The sequence below is a fragment of the Engraulis encrasicolus genome, chromosome 7, assembly GCF_034702125.1.
Source record: "Engraulis encrasicolus isolate BLACKSEA-1 chromosome 7, IST_EnEncr_1.0, whole genome shotgun sequence".
NCBI classification, from domain to species: Eukaryota; Metazoa; Chordata; class Actinopteri; order Clupeiformes; family Engraulidae; genus Engraulis; species Engraulis encrasicolus.
Genome location: NC_085863.1, coordinates 36,606,382 through 36,628,881, shown reverse-complemented (window position 1 = coordinate 36,628,881; position 22,500 = coordinate 36,606,382). Strand labels below are relative to the sequence as shown.

General features: G+C 43.8%; 1 protein-coding gene across 2 annotated transcripts in view; it reads left to right on the top strand.

Annotated features, from left to right (window-relative positions):
• Positions 1–11,195, top strand: part of ppm1db (protein phosphatase, Mg2+/Mn2+ dependent, 1Db) — an 11,508-nt gene extending 313 nt beyond the window's left edge. The window contains exons 1-6 of one of the 2 annotated variants that reach the window (XM_063203386.1): positions 1–372; positions 1,659–1,887; positions 2,836–2,960; positions 3,665–3,846; positions 4,729–4,953; positions 8,230–11,195. The exon at positions 1–372 is cut by the window's left edge and continues 313 nt beyond it. In XM_063203386.1, coding sequence (XP_063059456.1) covers positions 1–372; positions 1,659–1,887; positions 2,836–2,960; positions 3,665–3,846; positions 4,729–4,953; positions 8,230–8,664 — 1,568 coding nt within the window. In that variant the 3' untranslated portion in view covers positions 8,665–11,195. Of the gene's footprint in view, positions 373–1,658; positions 1,888–2,835; positions 2,961–3,664; positions 3,847–4,728; positions 4,954–8,226 lie in introns of both variants that reach the window. The other variant, XM_063203384.1, reaches the window with a different exon arrangement.
• Positions 11,196–22,500: the final 11,305 nt, after the last annotated feature.

Here is a 22,500-nt window from a genome sequence, read left to right as displayed (position 1 = left end):
AGTCACCTGGACCAGCAGACTCTGTTACTGAAAACACAACTCCACTTGTTAGTGTAACGTGGACAGAAAATGTAACAACTGATGAACAAGGAGATAAAACCAGTACAGACACTAACGACAACTGCACAGACGAAACGGCAGGAAGGTTATCAGAACCAAAAGCAGATTCGGCACCAGAAACGCGAAGATCTGTGGCGTTTTTTGCCGTATTCGACGGCCACGGAGGTCGGGAGGCAGCACATTTCGCAAGGGATCACCTATGGGACTTTATAAAGAAGCAGCGGGGGTTTTGGTCCAAAGACTACCGGGATGTGTGTGTGGCTATTCGAAAAGGGTTCATTGCCTGTCACCATGCAATGTGGAAAAAGCTCCGTAAGTTGCCATCAACCATATACCCACAGTAGTAGAGGGGGAATTGGGTCACTAATGCAACCCCTGTAGTGAATTTGGAAAGAAAAGTGAACTTATCAGCAGAGTATTGACTTCAAATCGACTGCTAGCATGGGCTAGCGTTGCTGCTCTCTGTTGTGTAACTGAAAACCGTAAATTGTTAGCTACATTACAGCGGTAAGGGGATGGAGACTCCCAACTGAGATCGCTCCCGGACGTGCGGTCCCAGGTGTTTCTATCACTCCCGGACGTGCGGTCCCACCCGATTATATTTCACGTATCATCATATAGGCCTACTGCCACATACAAGCAATTTAGGGTTAGGTTTAGGGTTAGGTTTAGGGTTAAGGTTAGGGTTAGAAACAAAAAACTAACATCAACAAGATAACTGGCTCCGTCATATGGCGGTGGTACCGATAGTCTGGCTAGTGGGAGCGAGATGAAATGGGAGCGTCCTGGGTTGGGAGCGTCAATCAGGGAATCCATTACAGCTAGCTAGCAACACTGCTAGTTCTCCTACCCGCTGGGATGGGATTTTCTAAGTATTGTTATCTAGACTCTGACTGTTTTTGAGAGCATTCTTCGTCTCTTGTCGGACCCGATATTTAGGACGATGTTGGAATATACAAGTCAGAGGATAATCATAGATGTCAGAGCATGTTCAGCTCTTGGAGTCTCTTGGTCCTGTGCATTTCATTAGCAAGCCTGTAGCCTGATACCAATACTCTGTGATGATACTGTATCAGCTTTAGTCATGCACTGTTGTCTAATAATAACTTGGTTTGCCATTTTAAGTCACATTCGATTTTTAGGACGTTCTGTTCTTATCAACACGAAAGTGGCTGTCCAATCACCAGTGAAGTCTCCAGTTTCACCTAAATTATCGACTGCCCCTCTGACTGCCTGTCGTCGTGTGTTTTCAAACTTCCCGGGCAACGCAGACGAAAGTAGATTTTGCATAGTCAGCATTTTAGTTTGAGTCATACAGCTACTAGGGTACACACACCAAGGTAGCTTCATATACATTAGCTTTTTATGCATTCGCTGTGCTATGGAAGTGGGCAGACTGAGCAGTACATTAGTGTTATTTTGAACATAGTGGAAATTGTTTTGATTTAGGATTGCAAAGCTGTTGTGTAATCTTAAATTGTTGAGAATTGTATTGTGTTTAATTGCTTTTCAGAACTTTGCCATCATGCATTGCCTACAACTCTGTACACTTTGTCCTAACATGTAAACATACATTCTGTCACCCCCTGCACGAACAGCTGAATGGCCCAAGACCATCACTGGCCTACCAAGCACGTCAGGGACCACAGCCAGCGTTGTTGTTATCCGTGGCGACCGCATGTATGTGGCGCATGTGGGGGACTCGTCTGTCGTGCTTGGGGTCAGGGAGGATCCCTCAGACAAGGTCATCAAAGCGGTGGAGGTAACACAAGACCACAAGCCGGAGCTGCCCAAAGAACGGCAGCGAATCGAAGGCCTTGGTGGCAGGTGAGAGTCCTGACATACCGCATGCCCACAGCCAGGGGCGGACAAACTGGATTAAGAAAATAAAACTCCTGCCAGACATTCCCTCTGCTTGTGCACCTAACACGGGTGATTTCACAAATTAGCTCGTCAACCTGGCTGAGGCTGTGTGGTGGTAATTGGGTTCAGCTGATACATTAGATTGCCTGATGCCCATCAGTATGGCAGGGTTTTACTGTATCTATCCCTGTGTCGAACACTACAGCACTGGCTCTCAACCCTCTCCAATTTGAAATGTTCACGATCCACCTCTGACGCAATAAGCAATGCAACTTGAACAAATAGTCAACAGCAATACACACATAAATATCATTTTTGAGTTTTAGAAAATTATGTCTTGGCCCACTTAACTTTGTGGAACACAGATTGAGAATCACTACATAGGATCTAATGTGTGTTTACGAATCAGTGGAAGGAAGGCATCATGAACTCCACTGCAAGCTGTTACCAATCTGTTGGCATCAATTTTGAATACCGATGGTTGTATTCCTCTTAAAAATCCATTATCAGTAATTAGCTTATTGTCAAGCCTTTTGAATGTGGCTGGTATATATAAAAATGTGTAGGTAGGTAAGTTATTGCATTGTTATGTGCCTCTATGATAAATGTATCTCTGCAATTAAGTTGTTTTGTAATGTAAAACATACGGAACATTCAGATCTTTGATGAGAGACCTCCTCACTATTTCCTTTTCCTATTTGTGTGTCACGTAGTCTGAAATGTCAGATTTCTTGGTGTAGCCTGAGTGTCCCATCCAGAGTTTAACTATGACAAGTGTGGCTAGTAGAGAGACTGATGGCTGGTCACTCCGGACAATTCACTAGCCGCAATGGCTGTTGATTGAAAAAGTTAATGTCAAGCCCCAGTCCCATCCTAGCATCTTCCTCTGATTTCCCCCTCCTGATTCCTTAGTGTGGTGAAGAAGTCTGGTGTGAACCGCGTGGTGTGGAAAAGGCCACGGCTGACTCACAACGGCCCTGTGAGACGGAGCACAGTCATCGACCAGATCCCCTTCCTCGCCGTGGCCAGAGCCCTGGGTGAGTTGACATGGCCTGGCTGACCAGAATATTGTGCCACTGCCTCACATTAAATTGTAATGCTTTTGGGAAGCATCAAGGAACAGGGCTTTTTCTAGGATTTTTTGGCATGAGGGAGCATCATGGCAGGTTGCAGGGGGGTGAAGGGGGGTGTCCCCCCGTGAATGAGAAATTTACTAGGGGCGCTCAAATATATATATAATATATATATATATATATATATATATATATATATATAAAATGTATGAGGGCGCACCCGCGGAGGTATGAGGGTGGAGTGCCCCTATTTCCCCGTTCAGAAAAAGCCCTGAAGGAAGTTTGGGCTGTCATTTTTTTGTCATTAACTAACTTTATTAGAGAAGTCAGAGAAAGAGAAATTTGTTTTCTTGAAATCCTTCCGTTACATATATACAATTTTGTCTAGGGTAGAGTAATGTTTCCGTTGTGTGGTCTCCCTTGCATTCACTATGCATAAAGTGAGAGACTAGAAATCACACTTGGCCTATAACCCTTTATACATTTGTAGGTGGCAGATAAGAGTACTGGGTTAAGCTAATGGAAAAATGCAACTTGTAAACATGTAGCAGAAACATATTGTACATGTACATTAATCAGAAGTTGAATGAGACTTCTTGAGAGGGCATGAGACACCTTGACGTGTAATACATGGAATAATCAAACTTTTCCGTGTGTGTCTGATGTAGGTGATCTGTGGAGCTACGACTTCTACAGCGGCGAGTTTGTGGTGAGCCCCGAGCCGGACACCAGTGTGGTGACGCTGGACCTGCGGCGGCACCGCTACATCATCGTGGGCAGCGACGGCCTGTGGAACATGGTGCCCCCACAGGAGGCCGTCACCGTGCTGCAAAGCCACGACGAAGCTGCCGTGAGTAGCACTAGCACGTAATAACAACAGTAATAATGGCCATGATCACAAAAGTAATACCAATTGCACTACAATAACAATACAACAACAATAGCAATGGTGAGGATTGAAAACTAATAGTGCAGTCACGAGAAAGCTGCCGTGAGTTGTACTTCATAACAACAACAATAATGGGCATGATCGTAAAACTAATACCAGTAGCGCTTCATAACAGCACCAATAATAATGGTCAAGTAGATTAGCTTTTTAAAAATGGCAGAACAGAAGACTACCTAGCACCTAAAGGGCCTAGTTCTTGAGCGTTTCTTTGTATTTATTCATGTGTGTATGTCGCTAAGTAGGTACAGTAAAGCTCTTCTTATCACAGGAATGTGCGTTAAAGCTTCACAGTATGACAAAGAATTATCCTCCTGAACCATAGGTGTAACATACCGATTGTAGCCTACTCATAACATGCTTCCACTGAGATAATCGCTTATCATAATAGTTTGGTTATGGACTTACCAGCAGATTTAACTACCACCCTTTAATGACCACAGAAAGGGTCTTATACTTGTGAGCAATGCATGTACACTGTGGTCCATAGGGATTTGTGATGAGGGCCCCCACAATCCACAAAGTTAAAGAGGGCAATTCCATGAAATGTCAAGTCTAACTTGCAGGCAATGTAAGGGACCAGCTTTAGAGCCCAAGTTTTTCACAAATTGTTTTCCTATTGATAGAACAATGACAAGTGGATAAGAAGAGAGTGGTACAGAGACATGGGGGCAGGCATTTGGAAACAGCCCAGGCCAGATTCGAACCTGGTTCCCACATCATTCATGGTATTAACTCATTGTGCCATAGGCTTTGACTATGTCTTCCTGCTGTCTGCCCCCACAGGCACCCTTTGGCATGTCGTGTGCCCGGCGGTTAGGCTGCCACGCTCTGCTGCGGTGGCGCCAACGCATGCTCCGTGCCGACAACACCAGCGTCATCGTCATCGCCCTGCCCGAGCCGGGCAAACCCCAGCTGCCCATGCACCGTGACGAGGTCATCCTGAGCCTGGCCGAGGGCCCGCAGCACGACCCGCCGGTCGACTCACGCGCAGACACGCCTCTCATCAAGGTTCGTATATGCATGCCCCATCCTTCTTAGTCCATGGGCCAAGCCACATACTGATAAACACAGGGGTCACTCTTCACTGAACAACTGAACTTAGAAGGATGATTTCAACAATGTGCTCAAATGAAAACTTAAGGTGATGTTACACAAGGCGCATTTCTGAGCAACGTGTCAGGGTAAGGACATTATAATGATGTTTGTTTGATGATGTTTTTGATTGTTGATCACGATAAGATTTTCATCAAGAGCGGACCTGGATCAGCAGTGGGCACATTATAATAACGATTCCATCAGAAAATTAGGAGCCAGCTATGTTGTTGTCCAGCACTATTGCCTGAACTTATCATCGCCTTTACGATACTCTTCAAGGTGATGTTTCCACGTAGCAGGATATTTTTTTTAGCAGGGTGTTTTTTTCTCCGGTTAGGTGTAAACGCAACATGCGGATAAAAATAAATCCTCCATTGTAACGAATGCGTTTCAGCCCCCTAAACAGGATAATTTTTTCTCCTGCTTTTTATACCTGGATGTTAAATATCTGCTATGTGGAAACGGAAGGCCAAAACCAATACAATCAGGAGAAAAAAATATCCACATATAAAAATATCCAGCTACGTGTATCGGCACCTCATTCTTTTAACCAGGATGTGCACCAGGTGTTGTTAATTTTATGGCGTGTGGGTTACTCATTAGGTGATGACCACTAAAATCTCAGAGGTCTATTTCATCAAAACTGCAACGAGGGATATTTAGGAATTTGATCATATGCCCTCCCAAATGGTACTTGTCTGCTATATTCTGGCAATTTGGCCCAAGGATTGCCTGAGGTTGACCTGCTGTGCTGACGTTCCTCTCCCCTACTTAAGTGGCTTAAGTCCAGCTGTACAAGTGAAAAATGCTTTGTGCTTTTTGTGGTCTCTCGCATTACAGGGGAAATGTTGAGGTGCTTAGGCAGTCGTCTGCTTTTGTCTGACTTGATCCACTTGGAATAGGTATGGGTTGCTTTCTAACAGACCGATATGTGCTGTTTTTTTGTTTTGTTTTGGTTTTTTTGGCGAGATTTTTTGGGATCATAAACATAAATTAAGATGTCATGCTTGACTAGATTTGTGAATGTGGTGGCTTAAAGCGACTTTCCATCATTTCTGGGAATATGCTTTTCCCACCCCGCCTTGAGCTTTACATGTTCCCTGATTTCCAAATCGTTCTCCGAGTCGGGGGATGTCGATCCTAGTTCCGAGCTAGCCTGTTATCATTGAACGAAACCGGACCGGCTTGTGTACCCAATTGGTTCATGATGCATACTAGCTTGGAGGTACAAGACTGAGAGAACGTCTGGGAGAACAGGACAAAAGTAGAACTCGATTATTTAACTCAAGGTGAGGTGTGAAGTTTCCAAACATGGTGGACTGTTCTTAATACCCCTTGCCTGGATTGCACTCACATCTTCTCAACTCATAAACAGCGTGTTTGACCTTGTGTTGTGTGCCGTGTTTCGGACATACTAAAGCACACTGAACTTCAACGTGGCGTGATGACATTGACTAACCTCTAGGTTGCATGCAGCTCTTAACTGTAGACAGTAATAATAATTATGATTAATAATCATGATAATAACTATAATAGCTAGCCGGTGTGACATTGACGTTGGATTAACCAGGTTCTTAATGGGCACTCTGACAATGCAGCTGTACATATTTGTTGTGCTACGCCCAGTCTCCCTTGCTGACTTTGGATTTGTCTCCCATCTCTCTCCAGACGTAGGCCAGCAGTGTGACTCATCCTCTCTGTTTTCTGCCAGCTTTTTCTTTTCTTTTTTTTTTGTTTATGAAGAAGCCACACAGCTTGTTGTTTAGGCTGGGAAAGAGGATGGGCTAAGCGTGTGTGTGTGTGTGTGTGTGTGTGTGTGTGTGTGTGTGTGTGTGTGTGTGTGTGTGTGTGTGTGTGTGTGTGTGTGTGTGTGTGTGTGTGTGTGTGTGTGTGTGTTAAATCCTTTCATGTGAAAAAAAAAGTGTTTTTGGTTTTAGTCGGGAAGCAAAGCACTTTGATCTCGCTCCAGTTTTGCATTTGGCGCTGTTGTGTTGCTGTTTTGAAGATGACAAGTGCAGTTTAGTGCGCCAGCCAGACATAACACCTATCAGTTATCTTGAGGCGTCCCCATTCGTCCCCATGCTTGTATAGAGATATGGTGCACCGTTGACTGCGATGCGATTTTGTTGAGCTTTTTTTTTGTTGTTTATTTGTTACCTCAGCCCTTGGTTGTAGCCAAGTCACTATGAGAATGTTGTTCTCCAAGCCCATAGTCAAGCTATGGCACGCTCTTTCCCCAGGGAAGCTCATTGTTAATGCTGGATGTGTTTCAGGCTTTAAAGTAATGGTAAGTACTTTATGGCTGGTGCAGCGGCCACTGCATAAAAGCTGAACGATTCACAGACAATTTACAGTGGCCGTTTATGGCGTGTGTAAATGGTGCCCAGCCCTGTCTGCCAGTCCACCATGTCCACCTCAGCAGAGTGGCTTTGAAGCAGTCGTTGGCATTTGAATGGAGGAGTCTCCTCCATTGTTGTTGTCTATTGTTCTGTGGTGGTTTGCATGTCTATTGTCTGGTTTTCATGCATCATGCAAACACCGCTCCGTTTAGTGAAGGACATGGGTCTCTCTCTCTCTTGCTATCTCTCTGTCTCTGTCTCTGTCTCTGTCTCTCTCTCTCTCTCTCTCTCTCTCTCTCTCTCTCTCTCTCTGCATTGAGAACGCCACATTTTTAGGCGTATTCACTGCACTGCTTAAAAATGATGGAAGTGTCTGACTATTAGTGAATCCAAAAGCCCTTGCACGGCCCAAGCTTTTGCCAATGCGTTTATGCTAAGGCAATTTATTCAATCCTCAGTAGAATAGCCTTCAGCATCTTAAATATCACTATAAACATAGTGGGCCCATGCACTGCACCCAACCAAGGATAAAAGTCCCCGATAACAGGTTTTATTTTTCCTTAGAAAATAACTCTGTGCACAACGTTACAATATTCATAACACATCTGGACCAATATCAGAAGGGCAGCAACGTTTGGCGCCATGTCACAGGAAGTCGGGATTGGCTCAGGCTCAGACTCAGACGGTATTATATAAAGTGTGTGTAACATTGTATTCAGTGGGCAGTGTACAAGATATTCACTCTGTCGGTATACAATGCGTATACAAATTGTATTCAATGGGCAGCAGTATACAACGTATTCATTCCATATGTATCTATATCCTCCATCCCCCTCTGTGTCCACAGCAGGCCCCTGAGCCAGTCCTGGTGTTTCCCAGTGGAGACTCTCCTCCCCCTCTGGAGCGATCCAATGGCCTGTCGGGAGGCAGCCTGTATGACGTTTTGGACTCGCCGTCCACACTGGACCCTGAGGACTCCAGGCTCTCGGGCGCACCGCTGAGCGGCTGCAGGGATGAAGGGGACCGGACCTCAGAGGAGCCCCCAGCCGCTGCTGGTGCTGGTGCTGGTGCTGATGCTGTGGCCTCCTCCCGCGCTACTGCCCTGTCAACCCCCATAACGAAGCGCGCTCGCCGGGGCTTACACCGCTCCCTGCACCACCCCTACCGAAGGAAAAATGCAGAACGAACCCCTCTGAAACGCGGCGGGGGGCGCGCCCAGAAGCGAGGACCCAACGTCTCGCCCATCCTGCAGCAGCATCGCAAGGCGGCACTGTGCGTGTGTTGAGCGCTGGCTGCGGGTGGCACTCTTCCTCTTCCTCTTCCTCATTCTCTTCCTCCCATCCTCCAACTTGTCTCTCTGCCCGGCTCACACGCATCTAGACATGTATATAATGAAATACAAGAGATTTTACATCTCTGTGTCCATTCATTGAGTGAAAAAAAAGGTCATGATCACAGGTAAGGTAAAAGGTAAATGCGTTTAATTAGATGTTGCATTATTGTTACCTTTTTTAAAAGTGAGTACATTTAGAATACCTTTTCTTGATGTCTGTGCACTCTTGCTCACAACGAGCTGTCTCTTGCTGAGGATCGTTTTTTTTTTTAAGAGCGTTGAAGATGACGACGGCAAAGTATTATGATTCAACTTTGAAAAAGCACAGACTCCCCAGCTAAATTAAGAAATGTTTTCTTGAGTGCCTGGGTTTTTCCTCATGCCTGTATGTTTTTAATGTATATGATGAATTGTGGTTTTATGGTTTTATATATTTTCTTTGTAAAAGCTGTATTGATTATTTCTTGGCTAATTTTTTAGTTTTTAATGAAATGCATTCAGATATGGACACGATTTTAAAAACAGTAGGAAGTAAAACACAAATGATCACATTTCTGCCCCGCTATATTTCATAAAGGTTTACTTTCCCTCCACCAGAAGTTCATGGGTGGTGACTTGAACCACATTTTAGCAGCAGTGGCCTTTATAGAAAAAAATGTAGTCAAACTGTATTATTATGATTGATTCAAATAACCCTTTCAGTAAGAGCATTCTAAAATTACACAACCATTTAATGGCGTAACCTGTACTCATCCACTAAAACGACAAGTCCTAATTTTGATCACTGACAGAAATGGATCCATCCTTGCAAAACCGTCTCAATGTTCACATCTGACTTTTTAGTGCTCCTGGCGTTCTGTTTGTGTGTTAAGAATTGAGAATGTATGATTTCATATCAGTGCATAAGCTTTCTTTGTTTTTTTTTTGTTTTTTGTGCGATATTTTTTTGTTGTAATTTTTGTCTGTTCATTAACGTTGCTCCTGGTAATGGTAAAACACTATTCACTGCAAACATTTGCTCAAGCCAGTTGTAAATCTCAAAGTTCTAAAGGATTTATGAATATTTTGCATAGAATTACTCGATTATAAACTGAGTTGTATGATATATTTTTATATGTGATGTATTAAAAAATATGTAGAAAGGTTCACCATTTACTTGATAAACTTCATGGCAGAAATGCTCTCTTGTTATAAACAGCTTGTGACTCATGGCATGGTTAAAAAAAAGAAGAAATATTTCATTATACTTGTCTGCACTTTGGGTTTCGAGGTTTCAACGGCATGTCTAGCGTCACACAGAGAAACGTCAGTAAATTAATTGACTGTCTTTTTACTGATCATGTTTTTTTCCGTCAATGCCAGGAGAAAAAAAGACTTGTCATCTTTGGCTGTGAGGCTGAAGAAAGGTTCTGTGGAACCCCCTCTCTGCTCTTCCAAATAGATCCTTCCTGTCAGTTGTTGTTTAGCAGGTTGATAGTATTGTAGTTGGACTACTGCTGTATGTGTGGTCAAAGAATGGTCTGTGCAGCTAATTCATGAATCAGGATGATCCGATGTGTAATCTCCATTTCAGCTATTGCATTCATCTTCTGTAGGCTGGTCCTTTTTTAATGCATCTTGGATGCTTTTTTCTTTTTAACATTTGAATCATATCAGCATCAGTGTAGTCCCAAGTGGAGTTGTTTCACCAAATACTTACGGAAATAAATGTGTTGTGTCATCAAAACTAAACAAGAGCGATGTGGGTTTTTGCTTGACTACATTATTGGGTACTTTTTTTAACATCAGGATGTCTGTCTGTCTGTCTGTCTGTCTGCCCGGGTGTGTCAATGTGTGGCTGTCCTCATGACGCTACACATGCATCTACATTGTCTGTCGCTGATCAACTTGCACTGTTTTCCATGGGCAATATGAAACACGTCAACTGTGTTGTAAATACAGCCTCCTTGTTTTCTAAATATGTTATTATGGACTGTTGGACATCATGTTTGGACTTATGACTAGATGATTATGGATGAATAAGTGTTTGGTTTTTGAATTGTTTTCATTTTTAACTTCTGTTTTACATTTGAGTAGGAATATGTTGAAAGGGATTTTTTTTATTTAAATACAGCAGTGGTAATTTCCTGGTTAAAAGAAATATAACAGAAAACAACCTTCATTGTAAAGTCATTGTCCATCTCCTAACTGTCTCAAGTACAGTAGATACAATGAGCAGATTTTATTTCATTTGGATTCTGCATGTCAGACATTATTTGTTTGGGGGTATTTTTTAATTTTCTCTTTTAGTTTTTGTTATATGGACATGTATTTTGATGTCAGTGGTGGCCTGAACAACAGGCCCAGTTGTGATATGATGTCAGTCTGGCTACATGTTAACTGTGTGGTCATCATATACATGTGTGCACAGTCTTGATGTTGAACAGATTCACTCTGAATGTGACTGAGCATCAGTGTAAAGAATAAACATGTTTTCAATAAGATCTGCAGTTCCACGTTTTCTTCCTTTTTACATTTTACTGCACACACATTCTAGAATGGGACATTGTATGTGCATTATGATAAAGCAATGTCTACTTGGTAGCCAGATAAACCAGCCTAAATGTGAGGCCAGATGTGAAAAATTTCAGCATCCAGCGGGTGGCGCTGGTTTACTGGGCTATCTACTTTGTGTAAGAAGTAGCCAAAGTAGTAAGTAATAATAGGGTAGTAATACATATGAACAATAATAAAACAAAGTAGTAAAAACCAAACATAGGCCTATATGTTTTATTGGAAATTATAATCCTTTAAGAACACTTTGTGGTAAACTCATGCACTCAGGAAAAAAATAAAGAATAGAGTAGAGTAGAGAGTAGACTTTATTGTCACTATATAAATATAGCGAGATTATGTTTAGTAGCAACCCACAAATGCCCACAAAATAAAAGATATATTAACAATAAATAAATAAAATCCATAAAAATACATGAAAATACATGTGCATCTCACAGTATCGATAGTCCTGAAGTATTGAGGGGGGGCAGGTGACGAATTGAGTTCAAGAGTCTAATGGCAGTAGGGTAAAAGCTGTCCTTCATTCTTGTAGTGCGGGCACGCAGAGTCCTAAAGCGCCTGCCAGATGGTAGCATGGTGAAGAGCCTGTGACCAGGGTGTGTGTGATCTTTAAGGATGTTTAATGCTCTGTTTGTGCAGCGTGTATGGTGGATCTCCAATAGAGAGGGAAGTGACATTTCCATTCTGTTCACTAGATGGCAGCAAATGCAAAGTATTCTCAAGGCAGCCAACCAGCCCTGCCCATATGAGAGAACTGTATATGCATGAAAAGGCCTCTACTGAAGAGTCATCCTGGCGTTTAAATAATTTCCTCTTCTAGGGAGAGGGAGAGGGAGAGGGGCCCCCTTGGGACTTCACATTAAATTTCACATGTTGAGAGGGGGACTGTTGCAGATGATTTAGTCCTGGGCCCAGCAAAACCAGTAAGCGGCCCTGCGTCTAGTATCTCAAAAGAAAAACTTCACACTCTTCTAAGCTGAGCTTTCACATCCAGCAGCAGCAGCAGTAGTAGTGTCTCTCCCTCCACCAAGGGCCCTCTCTCTGTGTTTTTAACAGCATTAGCATGTTGAGAGCCACATAATCTCTGAACATGAGTGAATGTGAAGTATCCCTGACAACTGCTATGCCAACACCCACCGTAATGGCGCTACATTGACATCCCTGCCACCCTTTTCCCAACAAACATCCAACACCACCTCCCAAACTGTCCTGTGATGTTTCCCCCTCAGAGTGTCTTACTCCAGAGCGTGTCGTCGTGTGTCTGCACTCGCACATTCACTGCTCTGGTATCTCTGCAACCTTCACCAAACACCACCCCCCACTCTCCTCCACCTCCACCCACCCGCTGTCCTGTGATGTTTGCCTCCCTAAGAGTGTCTTTCTCCAGAGCGCGTGGTCGTGTGTCTGCAGTGGCAGTGGCATCATGCCTGGCTTGGCTTTGGCTTGCTGAGAGGTTTCATGGCCCATGGAGGAGATAAAGACCTGGCACGGGCCGGCAGCCGTGGTGGAGAAGGTGTCATGACAAGGAGGCGTCAGCACTGAGGAAACTGTCTGGGTTCTCTCTCTCTCCATAGATGTGTGTGGCTGGCTGGCTGGCTGGGGTGGTGGTGATCTTGAGGTCCTAGAGAGTATGCTACATCCATTGAGCAGCAGGTGGGAATGCTTTCATCGCTTCTGCATTTTTTTTATCATTCAAAGTTGTTTTTTTTTGGATATATGCAGAAATGATTGGCAGTGATGGCCGATGGGCAACTTAGATTCATTACAATCCAGTGGCACCAGGGCCAGATTAACACACAGGCTAGATATGAATGCATCCTAGGGGGCAGGGCTCTCACCTGCCATGGGGGACCTGATTGGTCAAAAAAGTCGAATTATGATGCGATATTGAAAAAAAATCATCATTCATACAGCAGCCTGTAGGCTAGGGCCCTGGGCCATCTTAATCCAGCCCTGAGTATCACATTCTAAGTCACGTGGTCTTACCTGTCCAATTCCACCAGGTGATTGTCAGGTCATTTGGTAGCCTATATGATGCACTGCATGGACTGTAACAAATGAATACAGGTTGCCTGTTGACGCTTACAGGTGATATGATAGCAAGGATTTCACCCCTCCACCCCATCCTACCACAGGGATGTGAGTCATGACATTTTGTATTGAGCTATACAAAATTCTGGCCATAACATAGAGGCAATATCCTCCTGCTGCTACACTCAGCATTATGAGAAATCATAATAGTGATGTAAACGCACGCAGGACAGGAGGCTCATCAGGAGATACTGGACAAAGAGCATTTTTGTTACCTGTGCGGGTTCAAGTGGTTTGGTTGCCTGGTAACACACAGATGCAAGGCGATGAGCTTATTTGCTCTATCTGTTGCCATGATTAGCAACGCGGTATGAATGGCGTGACCATACACATCATGTAACTGCTGTTATAAAAATGTGAAGCATGTCACGATTGTCCCTTATATTCACCAATATCTTCCCAATGACTTGTTTGTTTTTCATGCCTCATCTAAAAGCTCAAATCCTGCTATAACTTACGATGTCCAGAATTAATCACATAATTAACCAAGCACATTGTCACACAAGCAAAATTCATTTTGAAAAAAAAAATGGTAAGTGAATGGCGCCTGATGCCGCCTCTATGTAATTTCATGTCATGGCCCTGGCTCTTGACCCTTCTAGCACCCCCTTCCAAAAAAAAAGAAAAAAGGTGGACAAAAAGAAGGGGAAAAGAGAAATCACTCTGCCTTTATCATTCCAACTGCCGCCCGCCCGCCACTCTTGTCTTAATCAAATGAGTATGCCTGCCGAGGATGGGCTGCTTTGATGTGCTTGTCACGGGTCAGTCACATTTATCATAGTTGCTGCATTATTGTAATGCGATCAGTGAGAGAAGACACTGGCCATGTGCACAGAATAGGGGAGGGTATTGTTCACCTCAGCACCGTGGTGGAGCAGGCTATGGTGGTGGCAGGATTCTCTCTGTCAGCGCGGGGCTATTGCTTATGCCATAGAGGAGTGGCGGCCACTATGTCATTGTCATAGACAATGAAGGGAGGTTAGGAGGGAAAACCAAGGTCACGAGCGGCAATCACATCATGCCCCACATCACTCTGTCTGTTAGTGGTTAATAGAAATGTTGAAGGAGAAGGCTTATAATGACTGCTAATCAGGCCAGTTGGTACACACAGACAGATGATCACGTTGGCTTTGGTCTGCTTGCCTGAATAACTGAATGAAATGGTTTGTCATCGTTTCATGATGGTGTTCTTTTGCTTCCTCAGCTGCAACCCCCTTAAGATGCTACATAGGTCTTAAACAATGATCTTTACAAATCAGATTCAAATCTTGATGATATTCTTCTCTGATATTCTTCTCTTCTATTTTGTATTTCAGTTCATTCTTCCTCATTGCCATTCTCTCAGTTTATGTTGTGGTAACATTATGTACCAAAGTCCCTTATACCATCAGTAGCCAATCTATTTTTTTCCTGGAGCAACAATACTAACATCATGTACATTGTCCTCTGATGTTTTCAATACACCATATGCCTCAGGTTGTCTCATTGTGGACAGCTGACAAACACACATAGGGCCTACATTCAGATGCTCTCCTTACAATTCGGGGATGCAAAGTCATAGCTCCAAGTCCTGAATTTACTGACATTGATACATATCTTGGTCCTCTGGTGACAGACAAAAAGCCCTTTGAATATGCTCACAATGGAACAGCCCTCCAAGATGGCTATATATAAATGCAATCACCAAAAAAAGCTAGACCTAAACTACACAACAGTTTTTTTCACAGATGTTTTGCACTTGACAGACAGGATCAGTTTGGGGAGTTGGGACTGAGCAACTATGGGCACCATATTGACATGTTTTACAACAAGACAATGCTTACATAGAGAACTTGTAATGCTTTGTTATGAAGGGACTTATAGCCTCATTGCTTGTGACAGACCTTTTAGCCGGGTTGGTCAATGTGTTTCTGTGTCTGTGTGTCGAATAATCCATATATGTGGAGTCTGTTGGCTGCAAGTAGGGCTGGACTGGTAATCTGGCATACAGGGCATTTCCCCAGTGGACCAACAGTTTACAGGGATGATACTGTTGTTTATTTGATTGTTTTTTTCTAAGAGACTGCCCAGCAGTTTAAAGGAGGCAGCCCATTGGTGAGTCAAGCAGGAATGTGTGAGGACCGTTCAAGCCATTTATGCTGGATGCTGCCGTGCATATGCAGCATTGACTTAGGCACCTTCGGCTCATGAGATTTGAGATTTTATACTATAATTACACTATAATAATGGATGCATTAAAAGCATTATGACCACTAAGTAAATAATCAAGTAATGATGAACAAAACATTAGCAAATGTTTTTAATTATTTACTAAATTTTCTTTGGTAAATAACATATTTGTAAATAATATGTTCAAACTTTTACAAAACTTTTGACAGAGTATTTTGTTAATTTGCAAAAATATATCTAAACATTAACATAGCATTACCCACTCATTTACAAAAAAGCTAATGTTTTGGTCATCATTAGTTTATTATTTACTAAGTCCTTTTTAATGATTTTGATGCATCCATTATGAAGTGTTACCCAGGTATTTTTTTAAGTAGAAAATATGGGTATGTTAGAGCTGACTGGACAAGTTTTGTGTGTTTTGGAGGCTGAGATATTTAGGTTTTATAGGCTGAGGGCACCTTTTCCCAAAAAGGGATAGGCATTCAGCAGGCCTTTTTTTTGCAGGTAAAATGGGTTAAGCCAAAAAATGCCCGGGTGTTTGTTTTGCCTCCTGCCCAGCCCTGGCTGCAAGCGAGAGCAGTCTTCACTTAATAACACACACACAATGGTTATGGACACACTAATTGGAGGAGGGGATGGGGAAGGTTAAGCTTTGCAGTTTCACTCCCTACCTAGCTTTTACTTGCTTGTGTCTACGAGTTTCCTGTCGCGGCCTCTTTAAAGTTAAGCCGTCTGTCAACATATGGTACTCTACTTGTAGTGACATCTCTGCTGCCCGAGCCTTTGATTCCTGTATCCAAGAGAGCCGATGTGAAGCTCTTATGGCTTCTGTAAGTTAATCAGTGTGTGATGGCGCTTGGTGCCAAAACATCACATTGCACCTATCACTACTAGTAGTAGGGCCCCCTGAAACAACATAGCTGCTCTCACTGAAATAGGCTCAAGAGCACAGTGCACCTGTTAGAATTTATCTTTTTGAGTCGAGTCCTGTCGCTATCCCAAGTGTGTAGTGGGCTATACCCCCCCAAAAAATGTTGCTGCTGTGGTATTGTTTACGTCCCCATGTGGGTTCAGGCCTCTGTTACTCTAAGTATCTCCGTTATTGTCATTAATTTATTGAAAGCGTCCGTGGTGTCTCCCCCCTCCTGTCACCTGATGGCCCCCATAAGGAAGCCCTAGTGGGTTGCGCGAGCGAGACAAGGGCCATTAGCCTTAATGGGGGCTGCACATCAAAGGAGGGCCCACGCCACGCCGACAGGGGACCGGGCGGGCGGGTAGAAAACGAGGTTAGGGCTGCTCAGACTGCCTGTCTGCTCTGGTGTGCACACTGCACACACTGCAGCCATCGCTCTCATTTATAACAATGCCCCCGAGCCTGCAATGACGCCCCAGTCCCAGCCCCAGCCACCCCTTACCCTTTACTCACCAGCCCAGAGCAGAGAGAGAGAGAGAGGGAGAGAGAGAGAGAGAGAGAGAGAGAGAGAGAGAGAGAGAGAGAGAGAGAGAGAGAGAGAGAGATGAGGGGATGGAGGGGTGGAGGGAAAGTTTGGCTACTCTACGGAGTCTCCTGGCCCATTATCACAAGGGTTTCCCCTGCCATGCTCACTACTGAAGAAAGTACAAGGTCAAACTTTATTTTTCCTATTTTGTTTCTTCTTCTTCTTCTTCTTCTTCTTCTTCTTCTTCTTCTTCTTCTTCTTCTTCTTCTTCTTCTTCTTCTTCTTCTTCTTCTTTATTTTCTTCATCTTCTTCTTCTTTATTTTCTTCATCTTCTTCTTCTTCTTCTTCTTCATCATCATCACCTATTAGTAAATCAAAGCCATTCATGCTGTCCGAGAACCCATTGACGAAGTTATTCTTTATATTTTCTAAGAATATTTCTTTTAAAAAATAATTTTGGCTCTGCTCTGCATGTTCTCTCTCACAATTATTCTTGATAGAGCCTGATTATGGAGAACAACAATACTGTTTGGGATGGGGAGAGAGAGAGAGGAGCAAGTTCCGTCAGCTGTATCAGAGCGTAGCAGAACACAACAGAATTATGAGCTGGCATTGTTGAACACTTGTCGCGACAGAGATTGAGAAAGAAAGGGGGAGTGAAAGAAGAAGAGAACATCTTTATTCTCTGTTATTTCCTGGACATTAACAGCGGAACAGTCTTTCAGTTTGTTCAATTGTCCTGAAGTGGAAACCAGTGGCCATTAAGCCATGCACAGTCTATTTAGTCACAGGACAGGAGATGTAGCTGATTGACATGATTTGCAACAGGAGGGTTAAATGGAGCATTGTAGATTACGGCAGAGTTAAAGGGCTGTCGTCGTAAATATTCAGTCGAGTATGTGTATAGTAAATCTTCTCAGCCACAGTCAAAGGATGAAAAACTAGGATAGTTGCAAGGGGTCAACATTGACTGGGGGCCTTTGAGGATATTCTTATTATCAATAACAACAACGACAACAAAATCAATAATAACAAACACAAGAAAGAAAGAAAGACAACAGAGAAGAGAAGAGAAGAGAAGAGAAGAGAAGAGAAGAGAAGAGAAGAGAAGAGAAGACAAGACAAGACAAGACAAGACAAGACAAGACAAGACAAGACAAGACAAGACAAGACAAGACAAGACAAGACAAGACAAGACAAGACAAGACAAGACAAGACAAGAGCAGATAAAATTGTCTCAACAGCATTATACATCCAAATATTCTGGCTGAGCAACTGAATCTGTAACATCATGTAGACCTCCGTTTACAAGGCAACAACAATGGCTGTCACTTCATAGTCACTGATACATACAACTACAAGCTGTTGTCATAGCAAGGATTTGGTGGGATGTGTCTGATCATAACGTGCTTGAGCAGTGATCAGTGAGCATGTCCAGAAGCCATTGTGTTGCCGCTCAGTTCAGTCGACTCCACACCCCCCTGCAGGCCTTGTAACAGATGAAACAAGAGGCCTCATTGAGAGTTAATATAGTGAGCACCTCTACTGAGTGGCCGTCTATGGGGACCAGTCAGTCAGCTCAGCTCCATCAGGCCAAGTCTGCCAGCCAGTACGCCCTGTACGGCCGGGCCCTCCGTCGCTACCCAGAGCCAATTTTACCAATAGACTGACTGGGCAATAGCCAAGGGCCCAAGCAAAACTAAAGGCTTCCAAGAGCCAGCAAGTGACGGCAAATACAACTCAAGAGGGGCCCTATATTTGTATTTTGGCGTGGGCCCCCAAATCGCTAAAAGCGCCGCTGTCAATACCGCTCGGCGCCTCCATTCATCAAGGCCCCGGGAACCAGGCGCCGCTCCGCCACCGAGCAGAGCTTGTGTAAATTGCCCATCATCAATTATTTAGCGGAGCACTTGCCTCGGGATTGATCAGTGCAAATGTGCTTTCTAATCACCGGAGTTAGGGGGTTTTAGTTTGTCAATCACACAACAGACTCCAATCGATGACTCACAAAGAACGGGGTGGGGGGCTGGGGCTTGATAGAATCCTCTCTAAGCCCGAGTCACTTGTTATAGACCGTTTTCAAATGCAAATCTTGTTCCTCACTTCCTTACAACCTCTCAGACACATGTAGAGGGCATTAGAGTGTATACTATAGGCCTTTTCAGTTTAGTGCAATCATATTGTCATTGACTCGATATAGTGTGTTTTGGAAAGTTTATGTGGGAAGATGACGCTGATGGTCCGCCTTTTCCCGTCCACCAAAACAAATCTATGGAGAACAATGAAGGGTTTGCTAAATACAATAACTGATGAGGACCAGGCATAAATATTTCAATATGCCGACTGTCCCAAGCATCACCACTACTTTTTTTTATAAGTGCTGTGCACAAATGCTTCTGTCTCGAGAAAACTCGCTCGAGAAAGCTCTTAACAAATCTTTCATATTTCCCATTAACCATGCTTGTCAATTTTTTCCATAGCAATACAATATAAACTATCGTAAAATGTCTGATGGTTACCCAGGGAAGGTGAGAGGACACTGATGGGAAGTAGGTTTTTCCCATGAAGCATGGTAAAGTCAATAATTGCTGGGAATAAAATAGACCTATTTACTGATAGTTATAGTTATTTTTTGTCCTATACTGTAGCTGCAACTTTTAAAAAAACGTCCCGCTCTAAAACTGTAATGCTCTTCAGCTGTTAGCTGTTAGCCATCTCATGAATGCTGTTTAGTGATTATTCATTATGCATTACCCTAGCCTCTTACACCTGAACCCTCTCCAACATCTTTTCTTCAGCACCAATACACCATGAATGCAACTCTTCACTGTGTGCTTAATGGGGTGGGTGGCGCACAGTCACAATGGTGACCACAACAGCAGCCATGACATGTGACACTGGCTGGCCTTGGCCTGCTGCTTAGGTTATGTTGCCTGGCTCGTTCAGTGTGTTTACATGGCCTTCAGTATCCCAAATATTATTGGGATATTAAGCATCCCGATTTTGCGTTTGAACATATTATACAGCTTTTCTCGACATAAGTATCCTGGATAAGCCCTTACTTTGGATTTTGAGAAATCTGGATAAAATATGGAGTAGGCCTATTCCGAAAGAAACCGAGATATTGAGGCATGCAAACACTCACCTCGACTGCGGAACATTACCTCCTAGAACATTATTGTTAGTACTCAGGTTACATGGATTTGAGGAGAATTCTATAACGGCCAAGCTATCGGAGTACTATTTTACTATTTTCATTTGAACCAGGATATTAACCTGAACGCTCTATATTCATTTAAACACATTGCTGCGAATGCTGTTACTACTGGGATAAGCTTTATATTCAGGAGACTGAAAAAAGCATGTAAACACACTCTTTGTTGGTAGTAGGAAGGGAGGCATTGAGAGTTTGACCCCTGCCTGTGGATGGCCAAGACCCCCAGTCTCTAGTGTAATAGGATTACTCCACAGACGTGGCCCGAGCCTAATTCCCTTTCAAAGGGGAGCGACAGCGATTCTCCGCAGGACGACATTGTCTCGACAAACCGTAATAAAAGGATCTGGTTTGTTTCAATTAGTTTTCTTTGAAAGAGAGAAATAACTGTCTCAGCTCTGTCTTTCTCCTGCTGCAATATCGCTGCAATTTTCTTTAGGCCTAATTGGTTTGTATGTGTATGCTATGCGGGGGTCTGGATCTTATTTTGGAAAATGTTTTGGGGCAACAATGCATCATACCTCTAGACTTATCAACGTTTCATCTATAGAATTTGATATATTGCCATTGATCCTGTTAGCCTTTATGAACAGACAAATTTCCCTGTAAATGTGATTATGTGCTTCCAAGCATGTAGTGTTTTCACCATTTGACGTCACAGTATACTTTTATGTGCAACAATCGCAATTCATGCCATATTCATAGAAAATAATAGCATGTGTAAAACAGCAGCAATAACAGCTATGTATCTTATTGGCAGGTACACCAAAATCATGGACTACACAATAGCTCGGTATTAATTAATATTATTTCTTCTTATTGTCTACCACTAACTGACAATATCTTGGTTTAGCCTACCACACTTCAAAAATAAAGACAGCAAATAGATCATTTGTCTTTGTGCATTTTGGAGTGGCATTTTAAACAAAGTGTGGCCTTGTGTCTTACACTGCTCTCCACCACTTTATTGACACCACTTCCAGCTTCTGTCTCTCTGTCTCTTCCTGTTTGTCTCTCCATCCATCCATCTATGTATCTACTGTATGTATCTATCATCCATCTACTTGTCTGTTCTCTCTCTCTCTCTCTCTCTCTCTCTCTCTCTCTCTCTCTCTCTCTCTCTCTCTCTCTCTCTCTCTCTCTCTCTCTCTCTCTCTGGTCCTCTCTTTCTTTGGGTTTCCTGTTAGGCAGTGTGCTCTTGGGCACACTTAAGGCCTGAGTGCACCTCTTAGGCCCATCAGCTGGGGGGGCTCCTGGAGGGGGCGTCTGTAGCCGATGCTGATGCTGTTGCCGTGAGAGGCGAGGCGAGGCGACGGGACTTGGCGACGTGGAGGCGGCGCTCAGACGTGAGCCATTAGCAGCAGACAGGACAGACAGCGCTGGCTCCTCCGGCTGCACACAGCACAGGGGCCACAACACAGCGCAGTGGAGCAGAGCAGAGCAGAGCAGAGTAGGGTGGTCCCCAGAGCCGCTGACATCTTGGGCTGGGTCTGGGACAAAGTCTTCTAAAAAAACCCACCCCTGCTCAATACATGGAATGCAATTAGGACCCAATTCTGGGTCTTCTCTCTCCCTGGGCCTGGGACAACTGACCCCTTTGTCCCTCGTTGTCAGCTTCCCTGGGTGGTGTGTGTGTGTGCTGTGTCTGTGTGATGTGCAGGGGGCTATCTTGTGTGACCCCTGTGATACGCCGGGTCAGCCTCAAAGTATAGCGCATCTCTTGTGCGAGATGGGGGTGGGAGTGGATGGGACTGGGATGGCAGGGGTGGTTTGTGGGCCACGGTTTGACAGCTGGGACCATTATGCAAAATGTGTGTGTGCGTGTGTGCGTGTGTGCGTGTGTGTGTGTGTGTGTGTGTGTGTGTGTGTGAGAGAGAGAGAGAGAGAGAGAGAGAGAGAGAGAGAGAGAGAGAGAGAGAGAGAGAGAGAGAGAGAGAGAGAGAGAGAGAGAGAGAGAGAGACTATTGTGATAGTGGTGTGTGGTTAAATCCAAAGGTGGCAGGTGTCTTCTGAGTGACAGTGAGAATGCCATGGCCTGCATGCTTTCCTCCTCTCATGTGCAGGTCTGCATGTACTGTATGCATCATTGGAAAGGGCATGACCATGAGGTAATAACTTTGGCAACTTTCTGGTTTCCCGTCATCTTGCCTTTACAAGGAAAAGGATATTGAGCTGATTGATTGGCTGGTCAGCTAATGGGTCCAGTCATAATCCTGATTGGTGCATATTGTGCTGTATGACGCTAGTTTTCACACTAGATTGAACTTTTTTTTATTTCTGTTTATCATATGCACAGTCATACGTGTATTACATCA